The sequence below is a fragment of the Stegodyphus dumicola genome, chromosome 10 (genome assembly GCF_044657685.1).
Source record: "Stegodyphus dumicola isolate Sdum_Otavi_A_Nest chromosome 10, ASM4465768v1".
Taxonomy (NCBI): domain Eukaryota; kingdom Metazoa; phylum Arthropoda; class Arachnida; order Araneae; family Eresidae; genus Stegodyphus; species Stegodyphus dumicola.
In genome coordinates this window covers 134,751,310-134,767,331 of record NC_140777.1, presented here as the reverse complement: position 1 = coordinate 134,767,331, position 16,022 = coordinate 134,751,310, and the positions used below count along the sequence as shown (strand labels likewise).

The following is a 16,022-nucleotide window of genomic DNA, read 5'->3' as shown; positions in this document are numbered from 1 at the left end:
GTCTCTTTCTGACTTTTTCTGCAGATACCATATTTGCGGCGTATAAGACGCACCCACTTTTTATACACATTTTTGAAGGATAAAACATTATTTCTGATCTTCATAATTAATGTGTTTACAGTATTTTAAATATAAAGTAATGCAAATATAAAATAGTACTTTCTGCAAACATGCAATCTATCTGGGAAAGAACACCTTTTATGTTTCTTCGTCAAAACCCAGACACTCCTCTCCAGAGCTAAATGAAGAGTCACTTGGAACCTCTTCTAAATCGGCATCTGAGTCCTCATACAAAAAATTGCCCTCTGTACCATCCAGCGCATTACTAATGCTACACTTCTTAAATGATTTACCCACTGTCTCTGTTTTCGCAGCATCCCAAGAAGCTTTCACCCATTCACAACTCGCAAAATTCTAGGCCTCTTCCTTCTTCCTGATGGTGTAATCTCAAAATTTAAAGACTGCATCCACCTGTTCTATTTCTCCTTCATAAATACCTTAAATGGTTTATTAATGCAGACACCTAAAGGTTGAAGCTGACAAGTTAGGTTTCCTGGAATTACAGCTAATTGAGTTTGAAATTCTTTCAGTTTATTTTTAACATCTTCTGTTCCATGAGAACGAAACTGATCCCTTACTAGTACGAATACTGAACCCTACCTAACTCCAATAGCCCCTACACTCCTCAAGAAAACAAGAAACAAATTGCATAACTGTGAATAGAGTAAATTTCTATAAATGAAGGTAATCGAAAATTGAGTATCGACGTTTCCTACATAAAGCAAATTTAAATATGCATGCTTTAATCGTACGCATTATAGCTAAACATCTTCGAATTCGAAACCTGGCCTATAACAGCGTCTGAAGCAAGCGTAATAATTGAGTGACCGAGCAATAAAACGACATATAGTGTAGAATGAATGAGCAGCGCTAAATCGTTCTGCTAACTCCGCCCCCTGACGGTAGGAGTTGGAATTTAATAAGGCATGAAAGCGGAGTTTTACGTGAATGTCGGCGACGAGGAGAGGCAATTTGAACTCAGTTTAGGAGAAAATATCACGCACCGCTCAACCGCTAATCCTTCAAAAATACGTACTTCATTTGCCGGTTTAGTGAGTTGTCGAGTTTTAAATTCATTAAATAACAAAATGGCGCTGATTTCAGTAAAAATTGCTTTCGTTCTGCTGGAAATAACATTTAATGAGGGAGACAGTTATTCTTTATAGCCCGAAATGGTGATAAGTATTCATATCTGTACCCCATGCTATTCCGTATCAGTTACATATATATATATGAAAAAGCTGAATATCATGCAAAAGGTTATATGCTTATCTAGATGTATCATCCATTTAGTGTACTAGATGAAAGGAAGATGAAATTAAAGAAAATTAAAACCGTTTTGTAAATTCTAAAAATATAACTTAGAGAAAATGTAAAACTAACTAGAAGAATAGAGTACATGTAAAAATTCTAAATTTGAAGGAGAGCTATTAAAAGATTAATTAATACTGCAATGGACTTCTGCATTTTGCAGTATAGAAAACAATTTACAGAAATTTTATGATATGAGGAAATGCAGATAAGTTGTAGCTAAGATAAAGCCAGTAATTTTGTATATAAGTTGAATAGATGAAGAATATTAGACATTTGATTTGAAATGGGCAAAGAAGGGGAAACTTACTAGCTATATTACTTTGAACAAACTGCAATTTTCTTACGTTGTTCTAAATAATATCTGGAAAACTCACACAATATCACGTGATAAAATTCATGTGAATAACTTAATTTTTGCATTCAGAGAACAGCAAACACTGCTTGAAATTTTGACTCAAGGTAATAATAATTTGTTCTTTTTAAAAACATGTATGAACTGTAGGTGTTTGGTGATAAGTTCAATACTAATAATTATTAAATAGCTTACCTTAGATTTTTATAGACTTTTAGTTGCCTAAAAGCACTTGCCCTTTGACTCAAATAAATAAGTGTAGAATCGGTACTTACTGTGTAGGAATATAATGTCTGTAAACTTACTTCCGATGTGGCTGTCTAGGGGCTAATAAACTAGTCCAATTTACAAATAACTTGAATATTTAATGAAACATGAATAGTTGCAACAAACTACAAAGTAATTACATACGTAGAAGGAAATAGGTGAGATTATTTACAAACGAAGAGAAGGAATCGTATTTCATAAGCAAACATCTTTGAATCGCGTTATCGTCTTAATGACGGAATCGTCTGCTTTCGTCAGCGAAAAAGTGAAAGATTTCCTCTCACAGCTTGTCGCGTCATCCGATTATAAATGAACGATGCCAACCCACAACTGCTCGTCCATCCTGATGGAATGCGGCCTCGCATTCTCGCAGCACCACTGTCTACATCTAGGGATCTGAAAAATAAAATTTAAAAAAACAAACAAACAAAAAAGATTTTTAGTTACTATTGATGGAAAAGTCGTCTTAAATGGTTTATTTCAGCCGTCTTTTCTCCTCATCTTAACATCCTCAGAAATAACGGCGTTAGCTCTTTCAGTGTTCGTTCATCTTTAACAGTCTATCTGAATACATGTATTTTACAAACACGTATTCCTTTGATGTTGTCTGAAACAATTCATCTTCGTATTTACATCTTCTTAAACACCATCTGAATACGTCTTCTGAATGCGTCTTTTTAGATACCGTCTGGATACGTCTTCTGAATGCGTCTTAGATATCTTCAAGATCCGTCATTCGAATGCGTCTTCTCAAAATCATCTTCTTTAAGCCGTATTTCTTCATACATTTCATCCTTAGACATCATCTTCAGTCTTCTTAAATTAGTTCACGTCTTTAAAATAATAGTCCAAGTCCATTAGTCAGATCGGGAGAAATTTGTCAACCTGGGAAAAAATTTATAATCAGGAATCATCAAAATTGGTATTTCATTATCAAAGATCGTCTGTCCATGGTTTCAGGTATTCAGCACAGGTACTAGTCTTGAAAGGTCCTTCGGTAAAATCAACCTTCTCCACGTCGTATGTGTCATTAGGTTTCACCTTGGTGATTTTGTATGCACCTAAAAACTTGGATTTTAGCTTTATACCTGGCCCTAGTTGAGTGCGTTTAATAGCTACCCTATCATTGATCTTGTATTTACGAGGGAGTTTTCGACTTCGATTGTAAGTCTTTCGATTCTCTTCCTGGATCTTCCGAATCTGCTCTTTCGTCTCTTTACGTAGATTTTCTCTAGACTCGATAAAGTCCCTCTGAATTTCAGCTTCTATTAGTTCTTTAATCTTCCTGTCTTTATTCGTCTTTATCTTCGTACCAAACAAAAGCTCGAAAGGTGTCGAATTGATACTCCTCTGAAAAGTCGAATTAATTATTTGCTGGACATCATTTACGTGTTTGTACCATTTCGTAGGGTCATCTATAGCCAACTTAGAAATGACTGATATGATAGTGGAATTCAACCGCTCTACTTGTCCATTGGCTCTTGGTAATCCTGTTGTGATTAAGGATAGATGAATATTTTCCTTAGTACAATAAACAGCAAATTCTTGAGAAGTAAATGCAGTACCTCTGTCAGCTACTATATTGCAGGGATTTCCAAATAATGATTTTTGAATTTCAAGTTTAGCTATTACTTCTTTACTAGAGGTGGTTTTAGTTGGATGTAACCAAACAAATTTTGTAAACGAATCAATAACCGCGAAAATGTATTTATAATTCTTGTTAGAACTCTCCAAAGGTCCCAAATGGTCTATGTGGTAAGTGTTTAGAGGAATATCTTCTTTAGGTAAAGGATGTAATAATCCTTCCTTCTTTCCAGATTTCCGGTTGGCCAGTATACAGGTAATACAATTTGCGATACATTTTTCAATTTTCTCTTTCAATTTAGGGATATAAAAATGTTGTCTCACATGTTCTTCAGTACGTTTGGCAGCAAAATGACCTCGTTCATGTGCGTCTTTAATTACTTCAATTTGCATAATTTGTACTACTAGTGCTTCAATTCCATTCACCATTTTGTAAAGCACGTCATTCCGCAAACAATAATCTTCATATGGCTTAGACTTCAAAACTTCTTTTATAACTTTTATATTTTCGTCAGTTTCTTGAGCTTGAATTATTTTAAATGTTATACCATCTTGAATTAGCATACATACAGGATTTCGACTAAGAGCATCCACATGTCCCATACGGGTGCCAGATCTGTGTTCGATTGTGTAATCATAATCTTGTAACATTAATGCCCATCTAGATATTTTAGTACAAATGTCTTTCTTGCTCATAGTTTGTTTGAATGCATTACAATCTGTCACGATTTTAAATGGTATGCCTAATACGTACACCCTGAATTTTTTAAGAGCTTCTACTACTGCTTTAACCTCTAATTCGTAGCTCGAATATTTACGTTCAATGTCTGTCGTTTTCCTATTCATATAATAAACCAGATGCATCTGATTATCAATTAAGGACTTCTGTAACAGAACCGCACCATAACCGTCAGCACTAGCATCAGTGTGTATTTCGGTTTCTGCTTTCGGATTATAAATACACAAAACAGGTTCTGATGTCAATATGCGTTTCAATTCGTTAAAAGCATAAAGTTCTTTAGTTTCGAATTTAAATTTAGAATCTTTCTTCAGTAAATCACTAAGCGGTTTTGCAATTAATGAATAATTAGGTATAAATTTTCTGAAGTAACCAGTTAAACCTAAATAACTTTGAAAATCTTTTACACATTTAGGTTCTGGAAAGTTAATTACTGCTTTCGTTTTAGAAGAAGAAGGATATAATTTCCCATCTTTAATTTTGTGTCCTAAAAATTCGATTTCGCGCTTCAAAAATTGACATTTCTTAATGTTTAGTTCTAGTCCATATTCCGATGCAGTCTGTAATACGCGTTTCAATTTTTGAATTCCCTGAGCTTCATTTTCGGAAGGAATAATGATGTCGTCCATATAGATTACAACAATATTGTCCTTTAAAAGATCACGAAATATATCGTAGATGTATCTTTGGAAAACACTTGGGCTGTTGGCAAGACCGAACGGGACCCTCAGAAATTCATACTGTCCGTTTTGTGGCACGAAAGATGTGTATTTTCTACTTTCTTCGTCCACTTCAACATGAAAAAATTCGTTCTTTAAATCTAGTGTTGTAAATACCATTGCTGCTTGTAATTTATCAATAACATCATCAATTAATGGCAGAGGAAAGCGATCGCGAATTATTTTTTTATTCAGGCGCCGATAATCCACGCAAAGTCTCCATGAGCCACATTTTTTTCTACTTAGCACGATATTATTTGCGTAATCAGAACAGCTTTGTTTAATGATTTGTTTCTCCAACCACTCCGAAATCTGTTTATCAATTTCACGCTGCTCAGCTGGGGGAAAGCGTCGCGGTGAGCAATAAACTGAAAGTTGATCTGTCAGCACTATTCGCATCTTCAGGCCAGATACGGAGATATTAGAAAGACCAACTAAACTTCCTTGGTCTCATATTAAGCGAACAACTTTGACAAGTCTACTACAAAATTGGCAAAGTAGATGGGCAGAGGCAGAGGTAGGACGAAGGACATTTCGCTTACTGCCAAAAGTTAACATGGAAATAAAGACCCACTGTGCTAGCCTAACACAGTTCTTGACAGGTCATGGACCATTCCCAGTATACCTGAACAGATTCAGACTTAGGGATACTCCTTTCTGCGAATGCGGAGAGGAAGGCGACACGGACCGTTATTTAGTTTCATTGCGCACATACAAGAACCTGGCACTTGAAGAAACCAGCGGACTGTACCTGGGCAATGTGATCGTCTAACACACTCAAAAACAGAATAGCCCTTGATAAAATAGAGAAAATCTCAGGACACTGCCTAAGCAGAAACAACCGTAGATAATATTATAATGTTTCAAAAGTTCAGAACTTAAAGCAGATAACCAGAATAACGCTTAGTGCCTTGCAGTTAACAATATGTAAAAACTGTTATTAGTTTATAATATTCAACCTTGTTACTCTGGAGTCTTCCCCGCCGTGATGGTATATAATTCCGTTTGGTTCATGTCCTTGGCGGAAGCCATCATAGCGGTGCACTCACGCACTCACTCACTAAGTGTAGTATTTCATTTCTATGTACTCCGTCTTTGATATGGCTTAAATCAATTTCCTCGTCATTATAAATATCACGAATGCACATCAAATAGTTTTCAGGTTGCAATTTTCTAATTTCGAGTCCTTTTTTATTTACAGTTAATTCCCCTTGCCTTATAATATTAGTACCAATGATCGCTTGTAAAAACATTTCGTTTTCTGCGATAACACAAATATTTGATCGAAATGAAGAACCATCAATTTCGAATTCACCTTCAAATCTTCCTATAGGCTTAATTTTCCCATTACCAAACCCCGTTAACTGTAGATCTGCCGACTTAAGTTCAGGAGAACCTATCTTCTTATGTATATCCCCTCGGATTAACGTTACCTGACTACCAGTATCTATTTAAAGCATCAATTTGCAAATTACCCAAATTAACAATTTTATGCATTTCTTTCTGACAAGTCTGAGTTATCGTAGTAACAGCTTTGGCATCTTGGATATTTTTAGATGATGTTTTCGAACAATCTATGGCCTTGTGTCCAAACAAATCGCATTTAAAACACTTAAATCCCTTACTCTTATTGTGACAAAAATTAGACTTATGACCTAAACTTCCGCAGTTATAACACCTTGGCTCTTTAATCTTACTAGGTACAGCGCGTGTTTTATTTTGTGTGTTAGTACTTGAACAACCCTTATTTTTCGTATCTGGAATGCAAATTTTCTCATAAATTTTTAATTTCTCTTTGAATTCAGAAATAGTTTTACAACCGTACAAAACAATTTTGTTACTACTCTGATCTGGTATTCCATTGATTACATAATCAAGAATTGATGAATCATCCACAGAACCTCGACTGGCTATTTCACGCATGGCAATTAAATATTCGGAAAGTGATTCACCAGGTTTTAAGTGTCGTTTCTGTAACAAATTATGAAGTTGTACACTGTTTATTTTAGAACCAAATTCAGATAAAAGATTTTCTTTTAATTTTTTCCATGATATTATGCCTTTCAAAGACCTAATAAATACTTTAGCAGAACCAGTAAGCAATTTTTTAGCAAATACAATTTTCTGTAACTCCGATAACTTAAATAATTTAAAAGATTCTTCTAAATCACCAATGAAGGATTCAACTGGATATGTATCAGTGCCATTAAATTCAGAAACAGTTTCTAAAATATCACGAAAATGTAAGGAAATATTGCTAGGCATTATAATGTTTTCATTCACTGAGTTATTTATGGGAGGTGATTCTGACAGAACAGACTTAATATCATCATTTCTATCAGAATCATAAACACTTTCGTTTTCAGATAACTTCTCATCGTCATCACTTTCGGATTTTAAAAGCTTAAAATCACGAAGACTATTCAATATTAAATCACAGTTTTTATCAGGATTTGAGTCATAATTAAGATGTAACAAATTACACACAGAAATAAAATCATTTGCAGTAAAAGTTTTAAGTAATTTTTGTTTTGTTTCTTCAATATTAAAATCAGATGGAAAACCGCAAAAGTTACGCAATCTAGCTCTATTTTTCCGATCACCTAAAATTCCAAACACAATTTGATGTAAAAGTTTAATTGACTTAGTAGGCCCAGTCTTTAAAGAATTTGAAATTCTAGGAATAGAATTTAAGGTAGTCATCTTAATTCACAGTATCATAGAACACTATTCTTAGAAGTAACAATGTGGAAATAATCGAAACAAAATTTACTTATTTTGTAATATTCATAATGCTTCTTCCTAGGCTCATCCCTGCCGAGCCCCCAAATCTGTAGAATCGGTATTTACTGTCTAGGAATATGATGTCTGTAAACTTACTTCCGATGTGGCTGTCTAGGGGCTAATAAACTAGTCCAATTTACAAATAACTTGAATATTTAATGAAACATGAATAGTTGCAACAAACTACAAAGTAATTACATACGTAGAAGGAAATAGGTGAGATTATTTGCAAACGAAGAGAAGGAATCGTATTTCATAAGCAAACATCTTTGAATCGCGTCATCGTCTTAATGGCGGAATCGTCTGCTTTCGTCAGCGAAAAAGTGAAAGAGTTCCTCTCACAGCTTGTCGCGTCATCCGATTATAAATGAACGATGCCAACCCACATAAGTATACAAAATAAATAACATTTAGACTTTTATATGCAGTAGTGAAATTTTTTACACGTTGACATTTTCATGGAATACTGAATTATGTCGTTTGGTATTTTACATCTGTTGCCATAAAAACAGGAACAAAGTTAAAAATACATAAACAGAAAAACATCTGGCACGAGGACAACGCTACCTAGAGCATAAAAGCATTTTGAGACTGAGCAGTAGGTATTTATTTTTATCTTCATAATACGAGCTTTTACCTTCATTGTATAAATAAAATGCACTATGTTATTAATGTAATCAAATGGTATGAAACTTGACAGAAAATGGCCTTATTTCGCTAATTATTCTTATCTCTGGTCTTATAATAGAGGCGATACATCGAGGCGTGCTATCAATCAACTTCCTGCAAGCCTCAGCAGGAATGTTTCACATTTAGTCACTGTACTGGAGATAACATCAGAGAAGATCATTAGGTTCGATTTCGTATCCGTCGCTCCAATTTATCCCACAGGTATATTGCGAGATTAAGATCAGAATTTTGAGCAAGCTAGTTTAACATTTCCATCTCATTGCTAAGAAACCAGTCCTACACTGACTGTGCAATATAACAGGAATTCCATTAATTAGCAAGAGATACCTATCCGTTCTGTAACATTTCCATGCGGTTGACGAGTCGAATTGTCCAGCAAGTTGAGGAATTCGAGTTCATGTTTTGAATAAGAAAGCACATCTACGCAAAATAATCCTACATTAACACACGGTTTTCGCCGATAACACAACAGAAATCGGAGAAAAACATTAGACTGTTAACTAACAAATGCAAATGCATCTATCAAAATGGACGCATGATGAAGCGAAATTCAATAAGTGCTGAGTCTGAGCGGCTTAGCTGTGGTGCATTCATAGTTCTCCTGAGCTTATTTACCATTACTCAGAATTTTAGAAATTCGATTTTGCTCATAATACCACTGTTCCTGTTCATTCCTACGGCCTAGCTCTCTGTCAAGTGTATGTCAACATACTGCATAAATTTAGTGAACTTTTACATGCTGTGATTATGCACAAAATGATTCCACTCGTGAACTCTATATCTTTATATCTGAAATAACTCATGGACACCCACCTCTTTTGCCAGTACTAATTATACTTACCTCATTATGTTTATCTTTTTACTAATTATGTTTATCTCTTAATTTTGTTGCACCTAAACAGATGTTCAATTTAATTTGTGAATTTCAAATGGTATTCAGACTAATTTGTAATCTCCTTACGTCCTACATCATTATTTTTAATAAATACTGGATACGGGGCGTACGGTGGGATTGCACGATGTACCATAACAGGCAAACTCTAAGACCGTTTGGAAAGCTTCAGTCTATGTAAATTCTTATAAAACTTGGAATTCCCTCCCTCCCCTTTAGAGTGGAAATGCATTACGACCACGTGACCCATGGTACACACATTGCTGATGTTTCTCATACTTTTAAATTCTACCTGTACCTGCACCTGTTCTTGTTCATTGAACTGATTTTTTATGGCATTGATTTTTGTTAATTTAATATGTGCTGAGGAGACATTATACCTTTCAACTAAACCAAAAAAATTACAATTAAACTAAAAATTAACTATTACAGCCAAACGACACTGATTAGACTGGCCCAAATTCTGTTTGTGACAGTTCAACAGGCTACCTATGCATTATATTTTCCTCATGCAAAATCTAAGCATAAAACAGTTTCTTTCAGAAAGACCTTCAAATAAACATCTGTTATTATAGGAAGAAGACCTTCATTACATAGCGCTACACCATAATTTACTAATTCGATCAAGCCAAGCTTAACTGAAGGATAATCTTCAAATGAATTAAAATTTCAGGGATTTTGCTTGAGAAGCATTAATTTTTTTTTTATTATTCCAAAGGGGCTTTGTCCCTGAGGGACTGTTGTTTTCGTTTTGCGATTTTGCGTCGAATCACCCTGAATGTCCGTTTCACTTTTCAAACTGTTGCCACCAAATATTAGCGCACTGTATTATATCTGAAGGAATTAAATAATGAAAAATCTGTGTAAATGTACGTATGTTTCTCGCATTGTGATAAAACAACGGTACCTACAGCCATCCACTTTTGAATGACGTAATCCTACTGAGAATATGGGCATCTGGAAGCCCAAATTTGAAATTTGGAATTTATTTTATTATCTATTTCATATTTCGTAAACCTTTAACGAAGTTTTCATTAACAAACTCAAGGATTTCAAAGCGAGCAATGGCAATGTTGTACAGAGAAAAAAAAATATTTTTATCTCCAGAGAAGGAGATTGCGTATCGGAAATTCTAAAGATGAGCTCGATTAAGCGATATTGCTGTTAAACTAAATTTTATGGTTTAAGTTCGAAGAAGAGAATATTTAATAAAGAAAGGTAACACCTAAAATGTTTAAAAAACTTTCCTTTGGACGTAATTTAAAATCTGAAACCTTTCAGATCGGGATTATCGTATTTAGTTTAAATTTTAAATACTAATTCTCATGTAAGAATGAACAGCAATTTCCAACTATCATTAAAATTAAATGCAGCATACGACCTTCACATTGGGAATATTTTTACTGTACGTACATCTGCGTTATTTCAGATCGACGAGTTTTAATGACAAAACATGACACAGCTTTAATGTACGACACCCATAGCTCCAAATTCTACGTTTCTCCACAGCTCTGCTCTTTTCTGATGGAGCAGGTGCTGATGTCGCATATCTTGCGCACGTAATAAGAATTTATTTCTATCAAGGTGGAGGGACAAATTTCAAAGCTATGCCAAATATCGTGAAAAAAATGCGTTGTCTGTTCCAGACAGGTGAGTTATACATTAATTTTATAATTTTCGTTAATATTATAAAATAGAAACTTAGTCTGTTATATATTCGGGTACCATACAATAAGATTTCAGATTTTAATTTATGTAATATTTATTCATGTTTCCGGCAATGTATGAAATGTCGGCATTCTATAGAATATTTAATCATTTTATAGAATTACTGATCTGCTTACCAAAGTATTAAATATGAGAATTGTTATATTATATATTTTACCTGGACATTATATATAATACCTAGGCATTCTACAGAATGACAAATGCCGTTTAGGCAAAGTATAAAAAATATCATTATAAAGCTATTATTTAAAATATTTTGTCCTTAAAAATATAAATGGTTTTTAGAAAAAATAATGAATCATATCATTAAAAAAGTTATATTCAAAATACGTAAAAAAGAACTAGAGAGATGATCCTGGTACGCCATAATGCGCTTGTATTCTATATCTGGCTGAAACTGAAAATCAGTAAGATTTACTGGCCCAGTGGAATTGAATTGAGAAAAATCATAGAGCAATACCTTTTTTAATACTTTTATTTCCTCTGTCAGGGCACACAAAGGTGAATCTATAGTTCAATAACATGTAACTTTTCTTTTTATTTGATTGAAAGTTCTTTCACCATTCCGACATATCCTCCGTGTCCAACAGCCTATAAGGTATTTCTATAAGGTCCAACAGCCTATAAGGTATGCCTTCGTAGTGCAGTTGTCTGCACGTTGGGAGCGTATTCCAGAGGTCCATGGTTCGATTCTCGGCGTCGGCTTCGCTCATTTTTCATCACTCCTACTTTGAAAGTAACCTAATGACTCTACAAGCCAAATGAGTTTCATGAAGTACGTGAAATAACTCAGTGTCCGTGACGTAACACTGTATACTACTGAATCCTTCTTTAACAAGATAAATGAGTTGACTTTTGTTTTCCACAAACATCATATCTTTCACCCGCCAATAGTCTCGTGATTACTTCTTAGTCACTTTGGCTTTTTTTTTTTACATCATTTATTAACTTCTGGTAAGTAACTTCGGCTATTCGAAAAGAATTGTAGATGTATTTTATACTTTTCCCGTCGTCATTTGGCATTTATATGGAATGCCTAATCAAACTGGGTGAAATATTTAATCATTTCTTGCACTGCCAGCCGGTTTTCAGTATTCTATAAAATGCCTGGATTTCATAATTTTCCGGTAACGTACAAAATATTAGTAATAGGTTGCAGTAAGTAAAACAAATGTTAGAATGAAAAATAGGCATTTTCCATATTTCTTACTTAAATGTTCTCTGGTTTCTTCTACCTGATGTGTTTTTCTGAATAGTTATTCACGCCTGCGTCCTTAAACCGTTTTATATTATACTAGCGGAGGTGCCTGTTGGCAGTTAAGTTAGATTGAGAGTAATGCCTAATAAAAGAGAGAATGATACCACTGTAATCCTTCTCTGATGGCGATGTAAAAAATACGATTTATAGCCGTACATTTTTTAGTCTGATGAGATATGAAACCCACTTAAAAATGTCGATAGAAAAATAAACTAATTCTCTCTCATTATATCAGCAACGATGGCACGCAGTTTTTAATGATTTTCGTCTTCCTAATCAAATGGTCCTAAAAGCTCAAGTTCCATCCAATATTTCATTTGTATTCAATTTTAGGCGATTATATATGGCAAAACAATTAATCATAATTGATCAGAAATTAATAACATGCACAAACAAACGGACACTCTTCCTTATATATTGATATTGTAAAACTTAGAAATTTTTCATTAACAAACTGTAGGATTTGAAAGCAAGTAGTAGCAATACTTTTCGAAATAAAGCCTTTTTATCTCAAACGCGCGAGACTATTTTGCCACTCGGAAAAATGAGTGAGAAAATTAATGTTTTCTGAGTTTTTAATTAATATATAGGCTGATTAAATTCGAACGCATTCGAAATGGCTTCCCACTAAATTTTGGAATGGGGTATAATGTATTTAATGTTTGCCAATGTTATTCTTATTTAATGTACTTAATGTTCGGCAATGCTATTTTTATTTCGTGGTAAAACTTCGAAATGTTTTATTAACAAACTCTACGATTTGAAAGCTAGCAGTGGCAACAGTTCTCGAAATAAAGCAGACTTTCATCTTCAGCTTGCGAGACTGGGAAAAAAAAGGGCGAAATTTATGGTTTTTCATTAATATCCCTGATTTTAGCTATTTCTTTTTGGAAAAAAGTGGACGTCCACCTTTTCCAGGAGCCAGAAAAGAATCGTAGAAAGTTTGGAGATGATAGCTATAGTAGTGACTGAGATATTAGCTAACAAACAAACAGACTTTCTTCTTTATGTATATATAGGTGTGTAACGAGGTTGTACACTTTTTCAAATTTGGTTAATGACGCTTTTACGGTAAGTACCATTTTTGATACTTAAGTAATGTTGTAGAGCCATTACGCCATTATGAAGCAGGAAATCTGCAATGCCCTCGCCGGGACTCGAACCACGGACCTCTCGAATACGCGCCGAATGTGCTGACCACTACACCACTAAAGCATGCTAAGATCGCGGGAAAAAAATACCTTATAAGGTCCACCTACCTTGATAGATAGAATTCGCGTACTTTTATAAAAAGTCACTAGTTAGGGACAGTGCGTAAAATAAAAGGATACTCGTTTATTCGGATAAAAATATAAATAACTAATAGTTTCGGATGTCCTTATAAAACATATTTGTTTCGACTTATATAAAAACTAATAACGCTCTTTTTATAATTTCATATTTCATTCATAACCCTAATTAGTCATTTATTGTCCTTTCCTTATTTATTTTCACTTTCTAACCGCTCTTGAACAATTATTTCCTTGTTAATCTTTCGACTAAACATTGATGCAAATGCATCTAGAAAGGAAACTACAGTTTTTGATAGTTATTAATCATAAATAATGGTAATATATTATTAGTTGCGATCAAAAATATTTGTCTATAATATGATTAGAAATATTGTTTAATAATAATCTATAATATAAATAACGACAAATATTTTTAAATATTTACAGAATATTAATTTTGGAAACATTTAAAAATAAATAAACTTGATGTAAGTAAAGAAAAATGCTTCGAAAGAATTGGCTTGAAAAATATCCTCATCAGTTACTGAAACTAGAAAAATGAATTGTTCTATTTTAGTATAGTAAAACATTTTCACTGATATTTGAGATCTGAAATGTGAAACTATGATACCTGGTACAATTAAAATATTAATAATAATTAACTGCTAAAAGTATTGATGTTGATAATAAATTAAGTATCATTATTTTTAATTCTCTAAATAATTAATAGTATTTAATTGTTCAGATATTTTCACTTTGACATAAATAATAAAAATTTACAAACAAATTTTGAATGTGCCGGATCACAGTTAACAAATCTGCATCTGCACCAACAAAGCACTTTAGAGTTAAAATACGATTTAAGTATACTAGTGTAAAATAAAGCTTTGAGAAAATGCGCAGAATAGAATAGAGTTAAATGCACATAAAATAATTTGTAAAGCTAAAAGTTACGTTCCTGCCAAACGGATAGAAAATTTAACAAGGGTTTCGAAAAATGTCCAATTTGTATAGTATATACAAAGATACTTATAAAATTATACATTGCAAAACCATTCAGTTATACAAGAAATTAATCTTTGGGTACATAAGAGAAGGGAATAACGATTCGTAGGCCCGGCTATTGTATTTTAGGTCGCTTATTTGATCAATATATATATATATATATATAATTTATTTCCCAAACAGTACTGATTAATTGATTATACTATCTCCCAAGTCCGATCAAAGTAGAATTATTTTAAAAGTGCGCATCCACACTGGTAAGTTATATTTTGAAAGATGTTTTGAAGTAATTTGAAAGCAAAATGTTAATAATGTTTTAACTGGGACTGGAGTTAAATCATCACGAAGAATAATATTACAATTGTAAAAGGAAAAATTAAAGCATGTAATTATTGTCATTGATCGGAAATTAGTTGACTTTAGTAACAGTATATGTCTGAAGACAATTAGCTTTTTACAATATATACAATTGAGTAATTACACTATATACAAATCTTTCAACTGACAGTCATCCAACTTATACCGCCTTCTCAGGTTTAAAAGTTGAAAGATTTGTATATAGTGTAATTACTCAATTGTATATATTGTAAAAAGCTAATTGTCTTCAGACATATACTGTTACTATACTGTTACTAAAAAAATGGGCCTATTTCCTGCCTTTAGACTGTCTACTAGCTCTTGGATAGCGAAAATGCCTTTTTCCTTTCTTAAATTCTTAATCATTGCGACACGACAATTAGCCAGAAATTAATTAATTTCCATTCACTAGTATTTTCGAAAAAATCTTAACAGACGGTCTCTCTCAGATAAGAACTCCACAAAATACATCCCTCAAGAATTCCAAGTCCCACCCACTACCATAAATTACTTCACCCAAGTCTTACCGACTGATATTATTCAAAGCCCCTACTGCCGCTAAGAATTTTCGGGCACCCTACACTTCTGAGTCAGACACGAAAAGAACACTTTGCCAACTCCCCCACTAGAAAGAATGTAAGTTACTTAATACCTTTCTGGCCTTTATATCTTCATGTACATTCACTGATCTTATTTATATTATTTTCTATATTATTATTTTCATATTATTTTTATGTTTTCTTTGATTTGTTTTAACAAAGTTTGCATTATTTATCTTTTTTATAATCTTCTATGTTTATTTCAACTTTACTTTGATTTCGATTTCATAATGACAATTTCCAATGTTTAATTTCTACAAATAATATAGTACTCAGATACATAAAGATGATAGTGTCGGGGACGGTTACTCGAGTTTTACAGGATTTCTCTACAGTAATTGATTTTTACTCCAAATTGAATTGACTAAAATGCTTCATGAGAATAAGTTCTTTGAGTAGCAAC

The 16,022-nt window shown here is 33.3% G+C and overlaps 1 protein-coding gene across 7 annotated transcripts in view; it reads left to right on the top strand.

Annotated features, from left to right (window-relative positions):
• LOC118192450 (plasma membrane calcium-transporting ATPase 3-like) overlaps positions 1 to 16,022 on the top strand; it is a 480,953-nt gene that overhangs the window by 70,641 nt on the left and 394,290 nt on the right. For 3 of the 7 annotated variants that reach the window (XR_015043552.1, XR_015043551.1, XM_085825570.1), the window contains exon 1: positions 10,930 to 11,051. The exons of 2 other annotated variants lie outside the window; for them this stretch is intronic. Coding sequence is in view for 3 of the 5 variants with exons in the window: in XM_085825570.1 (XP_085681696.1) it covers positions 11,009 to 11,051 (43 nt within the window). In the remaining 2 variants the exon portion in view is untranslated. Of the gene's footprint in view, positions 1 to 10,929; positions 11,052 to 16,022 lie in introns of those variants that run through there. 2 more of the 7 variants (XM_085825566.1, XM_085825568.1) reach the window with 2 other exon arrangements.